Source organism: Phocoena phocoena, chromosome 6 (assembly GCF_963924675.1).
Source record: "Phocoena phocoena chromosome 6, mPhoPho1.1, whole genome shotgun sequence".
NCBI classification, from domain to species: domain Eukaryota; kingdom Metazoa; phylum Chordata; class Mammalia; order Artiodactyla; family Phocoenidae; genus Phocoena; species Phocoena phocoena.
This window is the reverse complement of record NC_089224.1, coordinates 95,611,855-95,635,976: the sequence shown is the minus strand read 5'-3', so window position 1 is coordinate 95,635,976 and position 24,122 is coordinate 95,611,855. Positions and strand designations below refer to the sequence as shown.

At 48.3% G+C, this 24,122-nt stretch overlaps 1 protein-coding gene across 1 annotated transcript in view; it reads right to left on the bottom strand.

Annotated features, from left to right (window-relative positions):
- Nucleotides 1–24,122, bottom strand: part of ZNF618 (zinc finger protein 618) — a 354,057-nt gene that overhangs the window by 82,026 nt on the left and 247,909 nt on the right. Inside the window, exon 5 of the mRNA XM_065879940.1 lies at nucleotides 626–669. Within this exon, the coding sequence (XP_065736012.1) occupies nucleotides 626–669 (44 nt within the window). The remainder of the gene's footprint in view (nucleotides 1–625; nucleotides 670–24,122) is intronic.

Here is a 24,122-nt window from a genome sequence, read left to right as displayed (position 1 = left end):
TAAGTCCCTGCCTGCGCCCCCGGTGGTGGATGTCTACTACGTGGGCCTGTCCAGCATCGCCTTCCCCCAGCTTTGGTAACGACAGCCCAGCTCTCCTTTGGGGACCACCTCTCCCCCATCTCCTGCCAGCTCCAAGGGTGAGGTCTGGCTAAGCAGAATATGCCATCCTCCTGCTTTGGAGGGACGGGTTCAGGATACGAGCGCAGGACCCAAGCGGTACCGATGAATTCCAGACTAGGATGGGCGTCCCTGGAGTTCACAAGGCAGCAGCCGAGATACGGGATTCAAGCCCAGGTCCTTCTGCCCAGCCTTGCACTTCACCCTAAGTCTCCCCCAACTTGAGCGGCCAAGGCCAGTTCAGCACTGAGTCATCCTTAGATTCCAGTCACAGGTGCCCAGAGAGGGCACCAGGGGGGCTGGAAAGTGCTACCCACAACCTCATATCCTCCAGGGAAGTATGGATACTTCTCAACAAACGGAGCTGGCCTGGACCATTCATCCTTTCAGGTGGAAAGTGATGACCACAGAGAGGTAGCTGTTAGTCATGAAACCAGGGCGAAGAAGACGGGGCGGCGGGGGGGGGGGGGGGGGGGGTGCAGTAGGCGGCAGGGGAGGCGGAGCATACCTGCTGGCCGTGCTTTTCCTTCCAGCTGCACTGGCTCCGTCAGCCTGCAAAAGAAACCCAGAACACCGAAATCAGCCAAGAGGAAAACACAGATTCTACCCACTGTACCCTACCAAGCTCCCACTCAAACACCAGCCTTCAGATGGGGTGAGCCGGCCACAACGCCCTACTCCATTCTTCCAGGCTAAAAGTCTGCCCCCAGTGGTAAGAGGGAGTTAGGACAGCCAACCCCCCCTCCCCCCAACCCCAATTTGCTTGGCCCTTTAAATCCAACTGAGCACCCACTGCCAACACAAACCCAGCAACCACAGAGCCCTGGGGACTCAGTGAAAAGTAACCAACTAAATCTGAGATTGAATTGCACCATTTTCATTTTCAGCTGGGATTTCCAGTGAAACAGTAGCTGAAGATTTATTCCTACCAACTGGAGGGGGAAAATCCTATTATGTTAAAACAGTCTGTCCCCCAACCCTGCAAGCAGGGTGAGGCAAGAGAGCACTGCTTCATAATCTCTTTTATTTGGGGCTGGGTGATGGGAAGATAAGGCTGACCAAATGGAACTTTCAGAAATCATAAAATTTTGGTCCAGATGGAGAGACTGAGGCCCTGGGAGAGGAGGGAGCTGCCTGATGTCTCATGAGGACTGCGTGACAAATACCCGGGGATCCTGACTCCCAGGCCAGTGCAGGGGGGACCTCGATGAGGAGGCCAAGGACATGGAAAAAAGCGCCTGGGTTCTCCACCACCCCTGGTTGGAGATGCATTCCCCAGCTTTGTCAAAACATTAATAATAATGGTAATCACAGAATAATGCAGGTTCAAGACTCTAGCGTACATGTGTTTCCAAATTCAGAATCTTTCCAATTTTAGAAAGGCAATGTGGCGCATGTGTTCTCTATTTTGAAATAACCCTGGCAGGGTCTGGGGAGCCCCTGGTACTCAAGCACGTTGATATTTCTATAGTAAAACTTATGCAGTCAGCCCTAAGTGGGCTAAACGAAACCGGGCACTAGCCTCTTCTCCCTTCAGGTCAAGTTCTGCCACCTAACCAGTTACAAAACATCTTTTTGTTTTCAAGCTTTTCGAATTTCAGGATTGCAGATGAAGGATGGAGGACCTACAATAAAAACAGCGTCAGCTACCTTTGGATGAGTGCTTTCGAGAAGCTGCAAGCTGGCAAAACCAGATGGCAGACTTCAATTTAAACAGTCAATATATCAAAATAAAGACATTTCACCCCCAAGAAAGCCAGATTTCAGCTTCTGAAAGCAACACGTAGTTCCACACGACTGGTCAGCTAAAGCTGACATACCTGGTTCACCACAGTCCCCACCACCCACTCTTGCCTACTTCCCACCCCACGGCCTGGCCCCTGCGGGTACCCCAGACTCGCTCCCTGAGCTAACTTCCCACCCGGCGCTAGTGTGTGGGCATTCAACACCTCTCACCGAATCCTCTTGATGGGTTCCCCAACACACATACACAATATCCCCATTTAAGTATTTCAGGCATTTATCCAACATCCCACAGCTATAAGCCCAGGTCTGGGTCAACTCCAATGCCCACCTTCCTCAGCTCTGGAATATTCTATCTCCCTCCAACACTCAGGAGGGACAGTCGGGAAATGGGGTGAACACACACAGCCTCCACTGCCCACGCGAGGGAAATGGAAAGGTGAAGGACAAACAGGGAGGTAGAAACGTGAGGCCTGGGAGGGAGCAGTTAATGGGATGCCAGTGAATTATTTCCATGGAGGAAACAAGAAAGCGGAAAATGGATTGCAAATCATTTCACTGGGAGCAAAAGAACACGATCAATTACAGCCTCTTTCCAACATCTTGCATTCCTCAAACTTGTATGGAAAGCGAATGGGAAGAAGTTGTTCTAATGCTCATATCAGAAGAGACAGAAGTGGTAGAGGTGGAAATTCTATCCCAGAGAGCTTAAAAAAACTGTAAAATCCCCAATGATCTCTAGCCTTTCAAATTTCAAACTGAACTCCAGGCATGTATTTCTAGAATTTTATACATTCTTTTAATGTTGTTTTAATGTTTTTTTTTTTTTTTTTGGTCCTTTTCCTTCACAATTTCACAGAGTTGACCAGTTCAAGCGTACTGAACATGGGACTGGGTAGGGGAGAAGAGTTTCTCTTTTAGGCACATCTGACCATCTCCATCCATTTTCCCTTTCACTGTGTTTATGACATTTGAGCTTCTTATCACTGGTAGCTACCTGCATTTTTGTTTTCCACCCATTTTTATAAAACAAAGACAAAATGCTGAAAATTTTCAAAGAGCTGTCCAAACAAATCCTTTTGTAGAAGCCTAGATGGTACAACTGGGGAAATGAGATGGCTGGAGGGAGGAGTTCATCCCTGCAGGGTGGGAAATGTCCATTTATTGGCAGAGATGAGAAGCAGATATGGGAAGGGGGCTAGAGATGGACAATGGGCACAAGTGAGAGATGCCCAAGAGAGCATGTGTCAATATCACAGCACCTGTCAATCTCAGCCTTTGGGCCTGGCTGAGTCCAGACCCACCATAACAACAGGGGACAGCCTCTCGGGCCCCCCTAGCCACAGTGTTGAGGGCACCCATTCTCATTGTAGAGATCCCTAAGGTGCCAGGCCGGCTTTGTCTGTGTCCTCACAAATATCTCAGAGCAAGCCCTACTGTTTGAATTAAGTTGACTTTGCCATTTTCCTGGGCCCAAATGGTCTACTACCAGCAATTTCATGCAATTCATCCCAAATCACAAACTCACCTTTACCCAGTGTAATCTGATCTGATTCTCAATTTAAACCAAAGTTCAAGAGCACAGGGCTTAGAGTCAGACAAGTCTGAGTTCAAGTCCTGGGTCTGCCATTTTCAAGCTATATAATCCTTGGCAGTTCATCTGCACTCTCTAGGCCTCAGTTTCTTCATCTGCAAAATGGCAATATGCCAATTGGGCCCAAGAAACCGAGGCACAGAAAAACAGAGTGACTTGTACAAGATCACACAGCAGACGAGCAAGAGGCAGAGCCAGGCCTGGACTGAGCCAGGAGTCTTCCCAGCCTGTCTCCGGGCCTGATCTGAATCCTGGGCTGCAAGTCAGAAGGTCATGAGCATCTACCAGACCCCACAGCCCTGAGGCCTTCTCCAAAGGGCTGGTCAGAATGATACTGAATGCAGCTATGTAGGTAAACTACTAAGCACAGGCCAGGGATGTGTAGTAACCACTGAAGTAATGGAAACTCTATTGCTGTTGCCACTGGACCATGTGCTCCTAAAGATGCAGCTTCTGCCTGGCTCTGTCTGGGTCTCACTTTGAACCTTGGGCAAGCTCTTTCCTTTCCCTGGACCTGAGGTTCTCATAGGTAAAAACAGGCTCGGGAGGCACGAGAGTTCAATCCGATCATCTCCCCCTCCTTTTCATCTCTGATACTCTATGTGGAGCTGACCCAACCTTAACCAAACCCCTCAAGGGTAAATGAAATATGGTGGGGGAAGTGAACTGACTCATGAGAGGTCCTATTCCTCACTTCCACATAGCTGGGGGTAAAGGTATCCAAGCCCCCCCCCCACCCCACCCCCGCTCCCCGTAAGGGCACCTGCTTCCTCTCCCAGCCCCATCCATTCCTAACACACCAGCTTCTTCTCAGGACCTGGGCAAGGCTATTTTTAGTTACATTCGACCCTCCTCTTCCCTCCCAAATGAACGTTAAGTTGTTCTTTTCCATTCTCTTATTAAGGATTTTCTTGGAAAGAAAATATTATTCCAAACCCAGAAATTTTATTTCTAAATTTGTGCAAATGTAAGTTGTAAGACATTAGCTGCATTTCACATTTTGTGCAAATGGCAGAAACAGGCAATTCGTGTGCTACGGGATGGGGGCTGGCCAATGATTTCGATAAAATAAACCCTTTTTTAATTTAAATGCTAATGCACTGAATTAAAATTTAATAACTGAGGAAATTGAAAAGCCGAGCAGGAATATTGGAAATAAATCCAAGCAGAAACAGCTGAAATTAAAAATTCTAGAGAGTGGGAGGATAGCAGCTAAGCTGTCTTATATGATTACATTTTTTTTCAGAATGAAGCAAAAAAAAAAAAAAATCCTATCTCTCGCTGGCTCTAGGGCAGTAAATCCACAGTGCTGTGATTTATTGCTCAATTTTCCTGAGGGAAAAAGGCTTTCTTTCATGCTGAAATATTTCATAAATTTCAAGCCAGCATAAATTCTTAATTTAAAAGTTATGGAGGTCACATTTAGTGCACTGGTACTGTTCCAAAATCTTAAAGGAATAGCAGCGACAGAAAAAAAAAAAAAAAAGCAAAAAGGAGGGGTAGAATTTGCTCCTTTTTTTTTTTTTTTCCTTTTTTCATTTTGGTTTTAATTTGTGAGTTGAAATTTCATTATTAAAGATTCTTCCTGGATGGATGGAACCCAAGCAAGCACATGGGGAACTGGTGTGTGCTTGGAAATCTGCTGCAAAAGATGAAGAGATAAAGACTTAATTCAATTATAAAAAGGCTTTTTTTTTTTTTTTTAAAGCCACTTGAGGAATTTCTGGTAAAAATTTCCTTCCTTCATTGCCCGGGAAGGGGTGAGAGTGGGGGAGGGTGGCCAATGTAATTGCTTCTCTTAGATCGCCAATCTTTTGTGCACACTGATATATTCATTTGTTATACAGCTGTTCAGCGGCGGAAAGAATGCTGGGACGCCCATAATTCTAAGCAAATCAATCAAAAATTAATGATTTGTCATGCTTGCACAATGGAGGAAAACAGCTCCTTGGGTCCTGGCTGCCTGATCTCGAAGAATGAAATGCCTTTCTGCGATAAGAGAGCGGAGCCAGAGGCTCAGGGAGGCCGAGGGGCCACTGCAAATGTGAGGGCTCATGGGCCTGGAGCTCTGAGAGGGTGGAGTGGGCATCTCCAAGATGGTGCATCAGCTAGTCAAGCCAAGGATGGACTTGAGGCAGCACTTTTCCTGTGGTGGTATAATTAGGATCTTGCCTTTTCCCTCCCCCACTGCAACACAAACACTGCTTCCTCTCTGGAGACTTCAACGATTCCCCCTCCCCCCAGCAGATCTGATTAGTCCCTGTTCATTGTTTTCCCAACACTGCTAACTCACCACCACCAGTGCCTTTCACCAGCTCTATGGGATGGGGACCACAGTTCCTGGAAGGCCTGTGCCTCCCAGACTGTGCTCCCCCTGGATAAAGACCGCATCCTACACGTGGCGATGTCTCCAGCACCCAGCTCAGGGTCTGGCACAAATATTCAGCAAATAAGGTTGAATCCGTTAATTATTATTCCTCAGGAAATACTGATACCGAGAGGTTGCTGAGATGAACGATAAACTGCATTGGCAACTATACTTGGATAAAATGTAACAACTGATCTTAAATAATCAATCACTCCTTTCTTCATTCAACAGATATTTCTTGAAAGCCTAGTATATGTTAAACACTATGCTTGGCTTTGGGTGGACAGCCTCAAATCCACTACTGGACAATTCCAAATCCCCAGTGTTCACTGCTTCTCGGCTTCCTTCCACCCTTGGAAGGGAAGAGGGAACGTGAACCGGGAGAGGAGGGACGTTCTCTGCATGCTCAAACGTCTCTGAAATCTCATTTTCTTTCTTACTAATTCACGTGAATGTTATATCCACAAGTACCAAATGCATATTAGTCCAAAATATGTCTGTGTACTGCATATATACGTATGTATGTTAGTTTGAACACAAAAATTCTGTTTTAAATTTCCAAGTGGTATAACTGACCCTGCAGGAAGATGCTCAGCGTCAGTGGTGAGTGAAACCAAGTGCACTTGACCTGGAGGCCTGCAGGAGGCACCGAACCTTCGAGAAGCACCTACCAGAGCCCCAGGACCTGCCCAGAAGATGATTCTATGTCCCCTACTATTTACTGAGAGGAGGACAGGTGGGTCTGAAACAACTCAAACCTCATTTATATATCTCTTTCCTTTCCAAGAGCCAGTGGATTCCCCCAAATTTAACTTGAACTTTCTGTCCCATTGAGATACATGACTCAAGTCAGAAGAAAGTCATTCGTTCATCTGACAAGTATTTACTGAGCTCCTTCTATGCACCGGACACTGTTCTAGGCAGTTGGGATATATCCCTGCCCTCACTGTGATTATATGCAGAGGGGGCAGATGGTAGTATTAGGAGTAATAAATTAGTAAGATACATAATATGCTAGAAAGTAATCATTTCTATGGGGGGAAAAATAGAGAAGGGCAGGGGATAATCAGAATGCTGGGCTGCAATTTTAAATAAGGTGGTCAGAGTAGGTGTCACTGGGTAAACAATGGAAGGTGAGGGGGTTGGCCATGTGGTGACTAGGGAAAAAGGAATGGCCAGTGGGAAGACCCAAGGGCAGGAGTGTACCTGGTGTGCTCAACGCACAAAGAAGATGCCAGTTTGTCTGCGGCAGAGTGAGGCAAGGATGAGAAGAGGTCAGGGGCAGAGCCTCACAGCTACTGAAGGGCTTTGGCTTTTGCTCTGGGGAGCCACTGGAAGGTTTGGGCAGAGTCAAATGTCATTTGACTTCCATTTTAAAAGATCATTCTGGATGCTGTGTTGAGAACAGACCGTAGGCAAGGATGGGAAAAGGATCCATCTTTTTCCAGCCCAGGAAAATGACGAAGGTGGCTGGGACCAGGGTCGTGGTAGTGAGGGAACTGAGGAGAAACACTGCGTTCTGAGTAGACTGGAAGGTAGAACCAATAGGACTTGCTGACGAACTGGAGGTGGGGTATGAAAAAAAGAATCAGGGGAGATTCCAAAAGTCTTGGACCAAGAAAAATGGATTGCGTCTCTCTGGTGCATGAGAATATTCAACACCAGCACTTTATAGATTGTTACACTGCCCTGAATCCTCCAATAACCCCGTGAAGAAGACACTGCAGTTTATCCCCTTTGACCAAAAATTCACCAAGCACCCAAGGGGCCAAGTGACGTACCCAAGGTCACACAGCTGGCCAATGGTATGGCCGGGGCTCACACATGTCTTCTCACCCCAAGTCCATGGCCACTTCCTCTACATACTTGGCCCTTCATCTCTAGAACAAACGAATCAAACCTGCCCCCAAACGATGCAGATACACTGTTTTCCTATCCAACCACTGGGCCCCAACTCAAGCACAGGTAGTCCCCACTTTTACACACCAGGTGTTCACGAAACACGTCCACGAAGGGTGACTGTACCAACACTGAACAATAGCTTTGCAAGTTAAAAGAGGATTCCATTCCCAGGGAACTAAACCTGTTATAAATTCCCTAATTAGACCTTGCTTCTTAGATCGCATTCAGTGATATGGTTCTAGCTCGTGGTACTTGGTTCTACTTTTGTATTTATTTTCCCAACTGAACATGGTTAATCAAAGCCACTGACTGAGTGGTTCCAAGCTTGAGGGGTGGAGTGGAGGCTACCAGAGAAGACTCTGGGTTAAAAGAACTGGAACCCAGGTGGCTGGTACCATTTTTCGGTAGGTATTTATAGAGTTCAGACTAGATGTGTGATTCTGAGCAAGGCCTTGGGGGACTGATACTAAGATGAATCAGACATGGTTCCTTATTCATTCACCCAAATACTACCCATTAAGTGCCTACTAGGTACTGGGCACCAGGGAAGTTACTGGGGACACAGCAGCAACGAGAACAGTGGGGGAGACAGGCCGTGATTATTTATTTCATGCTACCCATTTATAATTACCAACTGAGAGACATGCTCTGAAGAGAAAGTCCTGGGTTCCATGAGCATCTTTAACAACAGGATCCATTGAGACTATAGGATCAGGAAGGGCTTTCTTGAGGGAGGATGCTGGAACAGGGCATGGAGAGCTGCCATCCAACAGTGGGAATGCAAAATCTAATGCAAATGGAGCTAACACAAGCTGGGTGCCAGTGAGCAAGCAGAAGGGTGCCATCTTGCCAAGCTGGGAAGCCTGGGTCCCTGAACCCCGTGGGGCTGGAGACTTCTCTGAGGGTCTCCACCTCTGGAGGAAGGGACCAGCCCACTGACATGGCCAGGCTCACACAGGGAGCTCCTGACCAGACCCCAAGCCAGAGCCCAGAGGCTGAGGGAGGCCCCTCATTGACTGGCCATGTTTCCAACTACAAGGGAAACCCATGGGAAATGACCAATGTCTTTATTCCTCTAGGTTACGGGACCCCTCCCCAAGCCCTTGCTATCTGAGGACAAGTATCAAGAAATAAATCAGGCTTCCTGGGAATGGAACGAGCACATGCCTTGTCTGTTTCAAACGAGTTTCCAGGTATAGGCAGGTTCTTCTCTCTGGTGGGCAGCCATGTGGACTGGAGCAGGACCCTATTACTGACATCATCACCATCACCATCATCGTCATCATTATCATCACCATCATCATCATCGTCGTCTTTGTTGTCGCCATCAACAGCTGGTCATTACTGAGCACCTGTAAACCAGGCTGAGGAGTTTCAGCTTTACTCCAAGGCTCACAGGCTGCCCAGAAGGCATGTGCACCTCTGGAAGCACCTGCTGGCTGCGGTATAGAGGCAGGGAGCCCAACACGGAGGCCACTGTCACCTTCCAGGGAAGAGATGATGCTTTTGGGAACCGCGGTGTAGGAGAGAAAGCCCCAGGACCTAGAGCTATTGGGAGTGACAAAGATCTCCTGCGATAGCATTTGGAAGGCACCCAGGGTGGAGCTGGCATGCAGTAGTTGCTCAGTAAGTGACAGGTTTAAAAATAAATGCACCACTGCAGCTGCTGAGGAATGCTGTCAGCCTGGGATTGTGTGCAGAGGGCCAGGAGTAAAAGGTGAACCCACTTCCACCCCTGAGGCCTGACTCATGGGCCTTAGAAGAAGTGGTGGGATCCTGGCTCAGAGCGGAGGGGCAGGTGCCTCCCCTGGGCTGCCATGTGGGACTCACCATGCAGACTACAAGACTCGTTCTCATCCCAGGGCGCTGGATGGGACCACAATGGGAGCCCATAGTCCCTCCCCAGGACCAGCAGTCAAAAAGCCCTCAGGCTCCAAGACTGAGGAAGAGAGATGTGAAGGACCTCAGCAGCAAGGGTGGTTAGTAGTCGCTGGGAATCAGGCGGGAGCACAAACTCTGCCACTTGCTAGCTGGACCTTGGGCGAGTCAATTGACCTCTCAGTGCTTCACTTCCTTCCTCTGTAAAACGGGAATGATGGGAGTGGCCACCTCACAAGCTGCTGTGAGGATGAAGTGAGCTCATCAGTCACACTTAGAGCAGGGCCTTTACATCCACATAGCGTCAGCTTGTATTATTAGTCGGGCATCAAGGGCCCCGAAGGGGGATAACACCAGCGATCCCAAGAGGCCAGTATCTACTGAGCACCTCCTGTATGCCAGCCCGGGGCGCAGGCATCGTGTGCACCGTCTCATTTAATCTCCTCAACCACCCTAAGCAGTAGGGACCGTTCCCAGCCCCACTGTCCAGGCGAGGACCCAGAGCTTGCAGGGTGTTGGAACAGCCGGGAAGAGGCTCAGCCGGGCTTCCAACGCAGATACTCCGATTCCAAGTACACGTTCTCAAACCCAGTGCCATGCTGCTCCAAGGCCCAGAGGGGTGACCTTGGCGAGTGAGCTTCCCCATCTTTAGAAGAGGACACGCTCCTCTGGGTGCATAAATGCTGCTCTGTTTGTTTTCTTTTGAAAAAAGAAATGCATCTCAGTTCTTAACCATCACACAGTTAATCTCTCAATTTACAAAAGAGCAAGTCACGTGACTGGATTCCACAAAAATTCTCTCTCCAGGTTTATGATTTTACAGAAAACTCCAGGGAAAACCGCCTGGAGCGAGTTAAAACCAGATCAGCCATAAACCATGTCCTGGGTACAGCCTCACCAAGCCAAGACTCAGATTACTCATTAAATACATGATAAATATTCATTTCAGATCAGCAGGAAGTTGGGGGTGGGGGTGGGGCGTAAAAAAAGAAAAACTTTTTTGCTTCATGGGAAAAAAAAACATATTATGAATACAGAGGGTTGCAACCTTCAAATTAGTGAACTCCAGGATTGGGGAATTGGGGGACAGAGTTTTTTAAAAGTCAACCCCTTAGGTATTTTTAAACAAGGCAGCAAGTAAGGGCAACTCCTAAACCTCTTCAAGGGGACCAGGTAAAGGGTTTAGTGAGGCGGGCGTGCCCAGACAGTCCTCAGGGAGGAGCAGCTGTCCCCCATGCCAGGAGAACCCCTCTGACTGCTGGCAGAGGCAATGTCTGGCCCTCCATTTGCCCACCCGTCCAATGAGGCTGCTGGACTGGCAGTGTCTCAGAAACCTTCCAACTCTGACATCTGGAGTCCAGCAGACCTGACTCCAAATTCTGCCTGGGACACTTACTAGCTCTGTGACCCGCCTCAAGTCACATCACCTCTCGCAGTCTCAGTTTTCTCCTACGTAAAACAGACAGAAAAAGCCCCACGAAACACAGCTGTTGGTTAGAATAAAAACATATAAAGTCTGTTAACATTCTCAGCTAGTGCTAAAAGTACTGTATGAGCACAGATCTGGGTGATGTCATTATGATTCCACTGGTGGTGGTGAGTAAAATTAATACAGTAAAAAAAACAAGAACATGTTCTGATGACTCCAACAGGATTTAGTAGTTCCCAGTAGAGAATCTGGATCCGGATGGCCTAGGTTCAAATCCTGACTCCACCACTTACAAGCCATGTGACGCTGGGTAAATCACTTAACCCTCTGAGACTCAGTTTCCTCATCTGTCAAATAGGAAAAATAATAGTAGTCACCTTACAAGGTTACTTAGGACTAAAGCAGTTAATATATTAAAGCTCTCAAAACAATGCCTGGCATATAGTGCTCTACAAGTATTAACTATAGAAATAATTATCATTTATTAAAATGATTTATCATTTATTAAACTTTAGCTATGTAATTATCATTTACTAAAATTCGGGCAAGTCCCTTTCTTCCTCTGAGCCTCAGTTTCCTGAGTTATAAACGGAGAGTTCTGATCAGATGAGCTCTGAAGACCCTCCTAGTTCTGAAAGTTGCTGGCCCTGTTGTTTGTTTCTCCCCACGCTGTCCCACTGCCTAGACTGCATTCCCCTCTGACCGGCTGGACCCCAGGCCCTGCTCCAAGAAGCCTTCCCTGACCACAGGGACAACCTCCTACAGCACCAAGGGCGTGCCTGGGCAAACCTGGGAACGTCATCTCTCTCTGCAGTCTTGCTCCCAACTAAACTGCAAGTTCCGTGAGGGTGGCTAGTTTTTTAGAGCTCCTCTGTGGCTCCACAGCACCCAGGGCTGTGCTGCATACAGATGGATGTAATAAAGGTCAGTCAGTTGATTTAAAGAAGAAAGGAATTGTACTGCCAATACTTAGAGAACCATTATGTGAATGGCACGTGGTTAAGAATCTGCCTGTCAGTGTAGGGGACACGGGTTCGAGCCCTGGTCCAGGAAGATCCCACATGTCACGGAGCAACTAAGCCCGTGAGCCACAACTACTGAGCCTGTGCTTGAGAGCCCACGTGCCACAACTACTGAGCCCACGAGCCACAACTACTGAAGCCTGTGCGCCTAGAGCTCATGCTCCACAACAAGAGAAGCCACCGCAATGAGAAGCCCGCGCACTGCAATGAAGAGTAGCCCCCGCTCACCACAACTAGAGAAAGCCTGGGCGCAGCAATGAGGACCCAGCGCAGCCATAAATAAATAAATAAATAAATTTATATATACAAAAAAAAGAAGACCAGAGACAGAAGAAATACACACAAAAAAACTATGTGCAAAACACAAGGCTTACTTTGGCTGTGAAAAGAAATAATTACAGAAGGGCAAAGTAGATGCTCTAAGAAAGATTTTTTCTTTTTAAAGAAAGGAAAGTCTGGAACACATGCTCAAAGTAGAAATCTTACAAATTCCTATTGCAAAATAACTCCTGGTCAGCCAACCACGATCTCTATAAATATATCGCAAGATCAACAGCCCAGGCAAATAGGGGGAGGGGGAGAATGACTGCATGAATTTTTTTTAAAAATCAAAATAGTTCTTTTCACAGTTGGAAAGGAAGGAGGCACCCATCATCCTACAAAATGAGAGGCCCACGAAGAAAAGAAAGATTGTAATTCTACACATCCCAGTGGCCACCCGCGGAGAAATCTAGACAGCCAGACTATTTTGAAATTATTCTACAGTTCTGTTTTCTTTGCAGCGGGAAAAAAAATCTGGTACCCCGAATTCATTAGGGCAGCCATTCTCTTACCACGGCTTCCACGGGATTATTCAGGGTGGGAACAGCCAAAGGCTCTATGGGGCCTGATTTGGGTGGTACATCCTTCAGGGTCTGAGCCAGAAAAAGACAAGCCACTCTAGGTCTTTCAAGTAGAGGCAATTTAATACAGGGATTTGAGTAGAGAAGACATACAGGGGGCAGAAAGGCAACCGTGGGTTAGCACATGAGGAGCTTTGCTACCACCTCTAGGCCTGGAGAGAGAAAGGTGTTACCAGAGTTGGGGCAGTTCGCAGGAGCTGCCCAATGGGAGTGGTTCAGAGAGGGAGGGGCTGGAGCTACACAGAAAACACCATAGGAGGTAGAGAACAAGTGGGGAGAAGTACCCTGGGCTTTTCCCTTCTTCCCACCTTCCTATGTCCCTGCTGTGCATCCTTCTGGCTAAACTGCCTGAAGGCCAGAGGGCAAACACACCTGGGAAATATAGTTCCTTGCAATTCAGAGCACACAGGGGAAAGAAAGGGATGGAGCTGAGGTCAAACCAACAGCTGTCCAATTCAGATCGGAACACTCCCGGAGGACTGAAACCACTTGATGGCAGCGTCCTGCACAGCTCACCACAGGGTCCACCTGGGTCCCATTGCCGTGTTTAGACTGTAACTTCCTCACAGGCAAGGACCGCCTTCCCTTGACCTGCATCGTCTTCTGCAATATCCAGTAGCCACAGCTCAGGGCTGAAAGGACCCTGAATATCTGATAAATGGAAGCCTGGCCCTCCAGTCCCAGTGCCCCAACATGTGGGATGCTTGAATGGCCTTCCACCATAGTTTTGCTTCCGGCCTTTGCTGAGAATCTACTATTGACAGAAAACTCATAATGCGGAAAGCTAGTTGTCCCCAATGTTACTCAGAAGACCCAAGCACCCAGTGCACACTCTAGAATCATCTCCTGACCAGATCTAGAACACTCAAGGGGACATTCAAGGGGATCAAGAGTGGAGGCTCTGAGGTACCAAGTCTGATGCCAGCTGGGCGGGATGCAAGGGAAACACTCCGAGCGTCCCAGGACTGTGTCCACCTCCAAGGCCACTCCAGATCCACAGTGAAACTTCATGCTGGTGGTTTTTGAACTGTATCATAAAAGACAAGAGCGTTCCTGTCTCACAGGGCACAGACTCAACCCCGTGTCCCTCTGTGTCCTGGCTGTGGCTGAAGGCTTAGTTTCACACTACATTCTGCAAAGAAAGGAAGGGCCCTTCCCTTTCACTGAAGGCTCCATTTCCTCTCTCCCCAAGACACAGGGCCGATCTCTCTCCCCTGTTTTCTTAAAGCACTTATTGCCCAAGCCATTCAAATAGTATTGATCAACTAGCTGGTACACTCAGTCATCCTTTTATGACCTGTCTTCCCAGCTGGACCATACATCTTCCCCGGGCAGGGGCCATGCCTTTGGATTCCCCAGAGCCTACCACATAGCCCATCAGGCAGAAAGCGTCTACACAGTATTCTTAAAGGAGAAAATGACCCAGGTTCCCCAAATGCCGAGTGTGGGATGGGGCAGGAATACCACTTTCTATCGATGCCTCATATTTATTTACTGATTGATGGGATTTTTACATCCATTACTTCATTTAATTATTTACAAGGTAGGAGCCATGATTTCCACTTCGGAAAGGAGGGAGTGGAGGTTAAGGGACTTTGCCCAAAGTTCCTAGTTACTGGCAGGGCCAAGATTCAAATCCAAGTCTTCTTCTAGGACAAATACCAAACTCCTTCCATCTTCTGGCTCCAGTCTTCCTTTGCAAGATCCCCTGTCTTGCTTCTCTTTCATGAAATGAACTGATTTAATGAAATCATTAAGTGACAGAAGTTAATAAATGTAAGGCACTTAGAACAGTGCCTGGCACAGACTAAGTGCTATGTAAGTAACAGCTACCGCTGTCTTCACCGTTACCATCATTATTATTTCTCCATCTCCATTAAACTCATTTAAAAAGGTCAACCCACCACAACACCTAGAGTCAGCAAACTTGACAGCCAAAGCTGTCAAAGTAGAAAACAGAAAACTCCTACATTTAATTAAAACTGGAAAACTATTGAAGCTCAAATGACTTAACAGTTAAGAGGAGGCATTCAAAGACATTGCATGATTCTCAGGAGTCTACCCAAAGCAGTCTACCTGGTACCCTGTACCAGGCAACCACCAACACTTTATTCAAAAGTAAGCTCGAATCTTCTTTCCTCACTGACTTCACTGGGCAACACCTTCAGTGCACAAAATACAGTACTTTCTCATCCATGCACAGTCTTTAGAGCCAGAAGGCCTGTTTTACAGAGGGAAAATAAAGGCCCAGAGTGGAAGTAAGATGTGTGAGGTCACATGTACTTTAATGCAATCTGCAAGTCTCTAAAGTTAAAGTGGTAGCTTTATCAGGCCTAGTCCTTTGCTAAGCCCAACGTGGGACTCTGCAATCATGGGCACTGAATGTATGTTTTAGGCCAGGCATGTAAAAATCAATATTTCAGCCACCAGTTCACGGCTCGGCCCAAAGTCTTTGGGCAAATAAAACAGGTCATCAGCTACCGACCCCAGCTAAGATAGAGGATGAGAAGGCGGCATTCTGCCATGTCAACTCTCCCAAATGGGATTCTTCTAAAGAATCTCCAAAGCAGTGGTGTGCCCTCAGCTGTCACATCCACTGCTACCTTTCTCTAAGTTTAACTTGGCACACTGTCACAACCAACTTACCAGCTCTCATATCCTTTGACCATGTTGGGGAACAAATTCTATCAATATTGTACAAAAGGAAGAAAACGATTCATGTACAAAGATGTCCACTGCATTATTTATAATAAAAACTAGGGAACGACCTATATGTACAACAATGTAGATAAATATCTCCTTACAAAGCCATGAGAATGGATGCTTATGAATGGTGGAGAGCTACATGAAAAACACTTACGTACTAAAGTGAAATGACAAGAACAGAATCAAAACTACATATATAACTACAGAAACACTGCTTGCACGTATACTGAAAAGGGCTTCCCTAGTGACGCAGTGGTTGAGAGTCCGCCTGCCGATGCAGGGGACGTGGGTTCGTGCCCCGGTCTGGGAGGATCCCACATGCTGCGGAGCGGCTGGGCCCGTGGGCCATGGCCGCTGGGCCTGCGCGTCCGGAGCCTGTGCTCCGCAGCGGGAGAGGCCACAACAGTGAGAGGCCCGCGTACCGCAAAAAACAAAAACAAACAAAATATATATATATATACTGAAAAGCGCCAGCCCTGGATGGCTCAAAAATATATGATTTTTCCCCCTCCTTTCTGATTAGCTTTCTATCATTACTGCTTTTGAGGAAAAACTCACTACACTTTAAAAGACCCATGCTGCACATCTATAAAGGCAGGTAGTCTAGACAAGGAGATTTCCTGGGATGCTACCCTTCTCCAGATTGAAGACCTGTGACTCTACAAAGACCTGCATCTACACTCTGTCCTCTGAGGATGTAGCCACTTAAGCAAACATGGTGGTTGAGCCCAGGTACACACCAATCCACTGGGAAGCACTCAGCGCATTCAAGTTCCACCTCGGAGCAAAACAAGATGACCTGGAGAGTACCTTTAAGCACTAAGCTTTTCTCTAAGAGGCTCTTGGGAAGTGACTCTAAAAGGCTCATTAAATATGTGAGAAGTCATCTGACATCCTCATTAACTAGGGATTATTCATCCACTTTAGAACTGGGGAAACTGAGGTCCTGAGAGGCAAAGTGACTTGCTGTTGTAGGGAACTGGATCCAAGTGAGAATGTTCACAGATGAGCAGTCCAGCCGCACGGCACAGTCTGGAATATGAATAGAGGGTGGGCTTCGTTAATAAACCATCTCATTTTGTCCTCACCACTTAAGTGTACAGTGAAGAATATTGCTGCCGCTTTCCTGGGCCTTTCCAGAGTTCCTAACGCTACTGTGATTTTATAGATAAAGAAAGTGAGGCTCAGAGAGGTAAAGTTACTTGCCCAAAATCACACAGCTAGTAGGCAAATCTGTACCCAAGCTTGTCTGGCCCCAAAGCCCATACACTCAACCATCGTGCCATACCTAACTCCCCCACCAAAAATATGAAATAAGAGCCCTATAAGGAGTCAGACTGCACCACAACATAAGGAAATAATGTTTAGAGCCGCACAGCTATCCCAGAAGTGATGAGCTCCCTGGGGGAGGTGTGTCATTAGAGGAAGGACAGCCATCTGGTGAAAAAATAATCAGTATTACAAGCAAAAGGATGGATCAGCTCTGGGGAGAAGGGAGAAGAGGGAGAGGGGAATGAAAGGGGTGATGCTCCTTGCCAGGATATTCCAGTCCTGGATTCCTCTGGAAGATCTCAGCCCTTCCTAACACTCCTACAGAGCAGCTCTAATCATCCAGCTTTTTCGGCCTCCATACTTAAGGGCCACCAAATATTTCATTTCCTTTTCTGCCCTTTTCCTGGCTTCACAAGTGTAGTAAAAAGTTAATGAATCCATAAATTGCTTACTGGCTTAAAAACATGAAACAAATAGTTAATGGAAATTTTAATGAAAACACCCCATGCGCATAACTGATGGTAAACCCAGGGCCGAAATACCTGGGACTTCATGGCCCAAACCAGGTGTCATGAAAGCTTGAGAACATTTACTGAGAGAAAGCGGGGTTCCAAGCTCATCACTGTCTGAAAGACGACCGAGTCTCCACTCCAGGCTTTGAAGGGGCACCATGCATTACATCTACCCTGAGGGAAACGCCGTCAGCACATTCCTTCATCAAACTGGGAGACCCTGTTTCTGAGAAAAGGAAAATGGCACAGAACCAGGAATCTGTTCTGAGGCAAGAGGCCAAGGCTTGGGACTCGACTCCAGAAATGAGAAAAGTCGTGATAACTGAAGAGCCATCATGTGCTGCTGGGGTTCTCCAGAGGAGTCTATCAACGTAAAATTGCCCGATCTCCCCTCCTCTGGAAACGCAAGTTAATGGGAGAGGGATATGCGTATTTTGGAAAAATGTCCCAGGCCACGCTGGTACATCCTCCCTATTCAAAAGTACCACCTTGATGTTTATTCTATGTCAAGCACAGAGCCAGAAACTTTACAGACTTTATTTCTCATACGCCACCTACAACGTGGAAAGCTAAATATGACTATCATTTTAATCCGGCAAGGAGACGGAGGTTCAGAGAAGTTAAAAGTCACACAACACAGCTAGTATATCCCCATCACAGAGTGTAGACAATTGGGCAGTCAGCACTCAAGAAAAGTCATCCAGGCTTTCTTCAAAAGCCTCTAACGGGGCTCCAGCCTCCATTCAAGGTCCTCCAATCCAACAGCCTCCACCTGTAGCCCACAGAGTTTTTATAAGATAGAAATAGGACCCTGTCGCTCCCGTTTAAACCCTTCACAGGCTCCCCTTCTCCTGCCAAGGCAAACACTACACTCCGTCCCAGCTCCCGCCACTGCAATCCTCACGCTGAATGCTCCGGCTACACCGGAGTTCCTGCAGCTGCCCCCCCAACCCCCACCCCCCCGCCCCCCCGCCCCACCGATGCTCACTGCCCGGCTAATTCTCCTCCCCATCCTTCAAGTCTCATCTTAAGACATCACTTCCACCCGGAAACTTCTCAACATCCCCACCCTGCCCTACTCCACCTCCCATCTCCCTGCAGCCACCCAAGGCAGGGTTGGATCCCCTCTGATGTACACTTTTCCCAATGGCCCCACTGCTCAATTACCTACCTGCCTGCCTCCTTCCCCAGGCCATGGGCGGCCCCCAGGCACAGACCAACGCTTGTTCACCTCTGAGCACAGGGCCTGGCCCGGAGAAGAGACCCGGAAAATGCTGAGAACGGGCAGGGTGGCAGGTGATGCCTCTCTACAGCATCCTTGTCACGCAGTAGGTTCAAATCCTGAACCAGGTCCAGCTCCGCCCAGCCTTCCCCTGCTTCCCCAAGGGAGAATCACATGGACTAGCGGCCCACAGTTATTGGGGACATTGGAGCGTTGGCAAGAGCAGGAAGAAATGTCATTTCCCCCAAATCTTCAACCTCCTCGCCTGTTCATTCTTTTCTCAGCGGCTCTAAGAGTATAAAAATGGTCGAGATAGAGTCAGAGAAATGAGAGCCAGAGGGAGCAGAGGGGGGCAGGAAAGCACAGGAGGACAGGAACAGGATGCCACAAGCACGTGCAAAGGAGAGTGGAAACAGGCCGGAGTTTGCCCTAAGGGTGATCTGGGTCAAAGGCAGAGCTACTGGACATCCAGCCCGCCAGCAACCAGGGCTCTCAAAGAAACACACAGGGACAAGAAATACCTGGAAATTATAACAGCTGCTTTCAGTTTCCAGAGATTTTGAAGCCTCTTTCTCTTTGTTTTTCCCCTAAACCAGTTACAATTAGCGTTGAGGGATATAATTACGTTGTTAGTCTAATTGCCTGTTTGAAGCAGGATCTACGGGGGTTTAATGGAAGATTTGAGGGGGAGGGCAGATAAAATAAAAAGTCAGGATAATCACAGAAGAGATGTGTAATGTGACTTTCTTCCCAGGTAGAGACAAGGCCTGAACCGTGCCAGAGGCCAGGGAATTGTCTTCTGCGCCAGCTCCCTCGCCCGGCTGGGCGGGGAACGGCGCTACCAGGCGGTGCGACTTCACTGGAAATTGATTTTGGAGACGCTGACCTAATTAATCAGGAAACGATCCTAGAAAGGCCCTCGGATTTGGAGCCTTTGCACTATTATTGGCAGTGACACACTTACACGTCAGCGGGCAGTATTTTCCCCAGTGGAAGCCAGCGTGGTGGTGGCTGACAGAGCTGGGCTGTGTGAGGCCAGAGACCTGCCTTCGCTACAGGAGGGTGGTCCTGTGCAGGGGGAACACACAGTTCTGTGGCCCTGGGGACAGAAGTCAGAGGGAGGCAGCTCTGAGCTCAGGATGAAGAGGAACGTTCTCCTCCAGGGAAAGAGGACAATTGATAGGTAGTGAGCACCCTGACAACAGAGGCATTCAAGTTAGATGACCTTGTGATGGGGATGCAGAGAAATCAGCTAGGAGGAAGAACCAAATGGCTTTGAGGGACTGTACAAACCACTCCTGTCTCCAGACCACAGAGGGGAAAGGGGTCTGCAGGGACAGTGAGGGATAGAAAGGTTCTCTTCACATGAGAGGACCCTTCCTGCCTTCTATGGGACTTCACTGTGAAGACCCAGCCCTCATATCTGGGTGGCAATGGAACTGCTCCTCTAATGATTTTTTTCCAAATACAGGCAGCAATCTGCAGTAACCAAAAGCTCCTCCATGTGGAAAAGTGAAGGTCCAATGCAGAAGTCAAAAGCGAGGCACCTCATGTGCAGTCATGGCCACTGCAGTGGCCTAGCTCTGTTCCAGGGCCTCTGCCTCCATCATTCCATCTAATACAAGCACAACACCTGGACTGGGAACCAGAGAGCCTGCATTCAAGCCTGATCTTGCCACTCTGAGGTTAAGAACATAGGCAGAGATCAATTGCCCCACGGTCCTACAGTTTCCCATCTTGGGGAGAAGGGGGAAAATGGATCATCTCATGGCAACCGCCCCTAGTTCCAAAATGTAGGAAAGCAGCACACTTCCCTATCCAAGCCAGTAAGTGCAGAGATAACTCCACTACACATTGCTGACCCTGTATACACACTTTATCCGTAAGAGGGCACTGCCTTCTGAAGCCGTTAACACCTGTAATTGCCACAAGGCCAGGGGCTCCCATCTGCTCACCTCAGCACAGCTGGCTCCTAGCACAATGCCTGGCACAGAGCACAAAATTAGGTGGATAGACCATTGGCACTTAAGTGGCAACCACAGTTGATGAAATGGCATGTGTCCTTTTAATCCAGTAAGCTGTTGTCTGAAAACATCTCAGCTTCAGGGTGAGAGGAGAGGGCTTTCAGATTCCTTCTAGAACCTTCCAATTCCCAAGGCTACACGCCTTCTCAGATCCCTCTTCTGATCTGACAACTGCAAAGCCGTGAGGTCCAGGGGGCCTCAGCAATTCTCTTTAAAGCCCTGAAACATTCCACAGAAAAGTGTGAGGATTTGGGTCTGCAGGCAAAGGCTGCCACTTGAGTGCCACGGGGTTGGGAAAGGCAGTGTCTGCTTTCCTTCCCGACTCCACTTCCTGACTAGCTTGTGCCTACAAGACAAGAATGGTCATATTCCAAATCTCAGGGCTGCCTGGGAGAAGTGCGTTCTGCTGGGTTTTCTGCACTTTCCCCACTCAGGGTTGACGACGGTGCTGGAGTGTGCTTGAGGCCCTCTGTACAAAGGGAGCCTAAGTTCCACTGCACCATTTATGAGGTTGCACTGCACATATGACCCAGAGCAGAAAGACTCATTGAAATCCAATAAAGATGAGGGGCAGGGGAGGCTGCTCTTCCTGGAGAGGCCACAGCATCTCCTTCCACGCAAACTGCCCGGCTCTGCCACTGACTGAGGAAGACAAATGGCCGTTTGTCTTTGCTCTTTGTCAAGGGCAACAAGAGGGCGGCCAACAGGGCATCCTGGACTCACCCTTCTCCCCCACATTGTTCCAGGGCTCCCATTTAAAGGCCTTCAAAAGTTGGAGGCAGCTGTGTGGTTTTTTTAGCAGGGGCGCAAGGGGCAGGAGGAGGAGTAAAAGTTTTACTTATAATAAAACAAAAACAGAGCCATGGCACTTGTTTTTCTAGTGCAGACAATCATTGGCTGTTTTCACTTTGTAAGAGGCGGGGAGACCTTGTACCTGCTCAAAAGTCTCCACATCAGGGCTGGTTCCAGCCACAGAGAGCAGCCAGGGAGACGCGGCAGGCCTGGTCCCAAACCAGGGATGTGACCCTGAGCTTTGTAACACAGGCCATAACTCTCCATTCAGTTCAGTTCTGTTCAACAGTCAATAATCAGAGGCGGCATGTGGCCATGGGAATTGGAAGGTTCTAGAAGGAGTCTATGTGTCAAGTCCTGTGCTGGACTTGATGGACACCTCAAGGAACTTGCTACTGAGGAGGGCCAAGACGGCGTCCCCCGGAAATCACGTCAGTGCTGTGACGGTACGGTAATCCCTGGTGCCACAGAGTGTTCACTGTGTGCGTGCCTGCACATCACCTCTTTTAATCCTTACAGTAATGCTGCAGGGTAGGGATTCTGCATCTGAGCGGTCCAGATGAGGAAACAGAGAACTACTAAGATTAAGTATCTTGCTCAGGTGGAGAAGCTCAGGTTCAAATCCAGCTCTGATTCCCAAATTCCATGGATGATCCCAACCCACCAGCAGATAAGGATTCACTAAAAGGCCCCAGGACAGAGAGCCCCATGGGCACGAGCTTGCTTCCTTCCTTCACTCTACAAACCGTCTCTGAGCCCCTCTCCTGAATCAGACACTCTACCTACGTGGTTTGAGAGAAGGGCAAGGTGGGAAAACTGCAGGTCCACTTGGAAGAGGAAAGGAGAGATTAATCCCCCAAAAGGTACAAGGATTAGAGCACCACGGACAGGAGGGGGCAGGCCTTCCCAGAGCCATGCAAAACAGAATGAACGGGTTGCAGGGAAGAATCGGGTGAGACCCATCACCGGAAATGGGAAGGACCACCTGGCTGGGGATCCTGTCTCAGCGACAGGCATCTGAGATTGTCCCCCTGGATAACCAAATGACCGCCGGTGTCTCCCTTTCAGCTCTGTGATACAGACGAGTCTAAGAGCGTGAGACCCCCCCGGCTTGCACTCTGCCACTTACCACAGCACATGAGCACACACTCTCCCACCCACCTGGTCCCCATCACACCCCTGCAAGGGGTACTTTCATACCCCGCTGCTGAGAGGAGGAAACGAAAGCATACAGATCCTCACTCCTTGGCCCACAATCGCTAGAGAAATGTACGGGGCTATGATGATGATTAACATCCCAGCTTGCCCTCCACCTCGCGGAAGTAATTACACACTGGGTCAGGTCTGGAGTAGACACAGTCCCTCTAGGTACTGTGTCTGCAATCACGTGAATGATGGTGGGGGGCATCTTGAAGGAGCGAAGGGCTGTCTGTCTCTGAACTCACATGAAGTCCCAGCACTCCTTGTTCCCTTGGAAAACAGTTTCTAGACTTGTCACCTATAAATTGCCTGAATCCTTTTTTCTGGGGAAGGTTTCCCCTACTTCACTAATTGCTTTCACTGCCTTTTTCTCTATACATTTAATTAACCTGCTATGTGACCATGGGTTAGGCAAGCCTCCACCCCTCTTCAAACTCAGTTTCCCCTTCTGTAAAATGAGAGTGGGCTCTAATCTCTCAGAGCCCTGACAGCTTGACAGGATTCAGTGATCAGGCTCGGGCTAAGCACGTGACCTTGATGTTCCTGGCTGCTTCGACGGCCGGGAGCTCACGGGAGCACCAAGACCATTCTGCTCTGAACGGCTCCCAGCCCTGACTCAGTGGCACCAGCTCTCACGGCCTGGCATTATCCTCGATGAAAAGGCAGGACGGCCTAACTTGGCTAAGTCCCTCTGTCCCTGATGGACCCCCAAAGCTCAAATTTGCGCCTGGCATTTCAGTGGAGCTGCCAGTCCCCGGGTGTAGGAGAAACTCCAGATCAGGGGCTGGATCAAAAGCGTAAGTGTGAGGCTGAAATTGTAATAATAATAACTGACATTTATATCACGCTTTTCATCCCCAAATCCCAAATTAATTAACTTTTTACGAGACATTTTTAAACTAGTGCCATTTAATAAAATTCTATTAGGAGAAGTCTTTTTTTTTTTTCCCCAGCCCTATATTTTTATTAACAGCCACCAGAAATATAATTTACAGGCAACCAAAAGCTAGTCAAGAGAGGGACAGGGAGTGGTGGATCCTGTAGGTGAGAAAGCAAGAGATTCTGCACTGACCACAGGGGCTAACCCCTGGCCTCATTGTTAGGGGGCCTGGGCCCTCTGGGGGGTCCACGGGTCCTGGTTGCTCTACAACACTGAATCTCAGCCTTGCATCATTCATCTCATATTTACTGATCATCGATTTTCTGCAGCCACCACGGGAGCTGCTGTGCATAAAACGAGCAAACAAAGCGCTCATGGTCCTTGCATTCTTGGGGCACGCAACCTAATGGGGTAGAGGAATGTTCAACGATTATCTCACCGATTACTAGATAATTATGGTTGTGCTAGGTGCTGAGAAGAAAGAGACCCCCCTCTCCCCTAATGACAGCATCAAATAGGGACACATAATCTAGCCTGGAGTTAGGGGCTGGGAGGATCA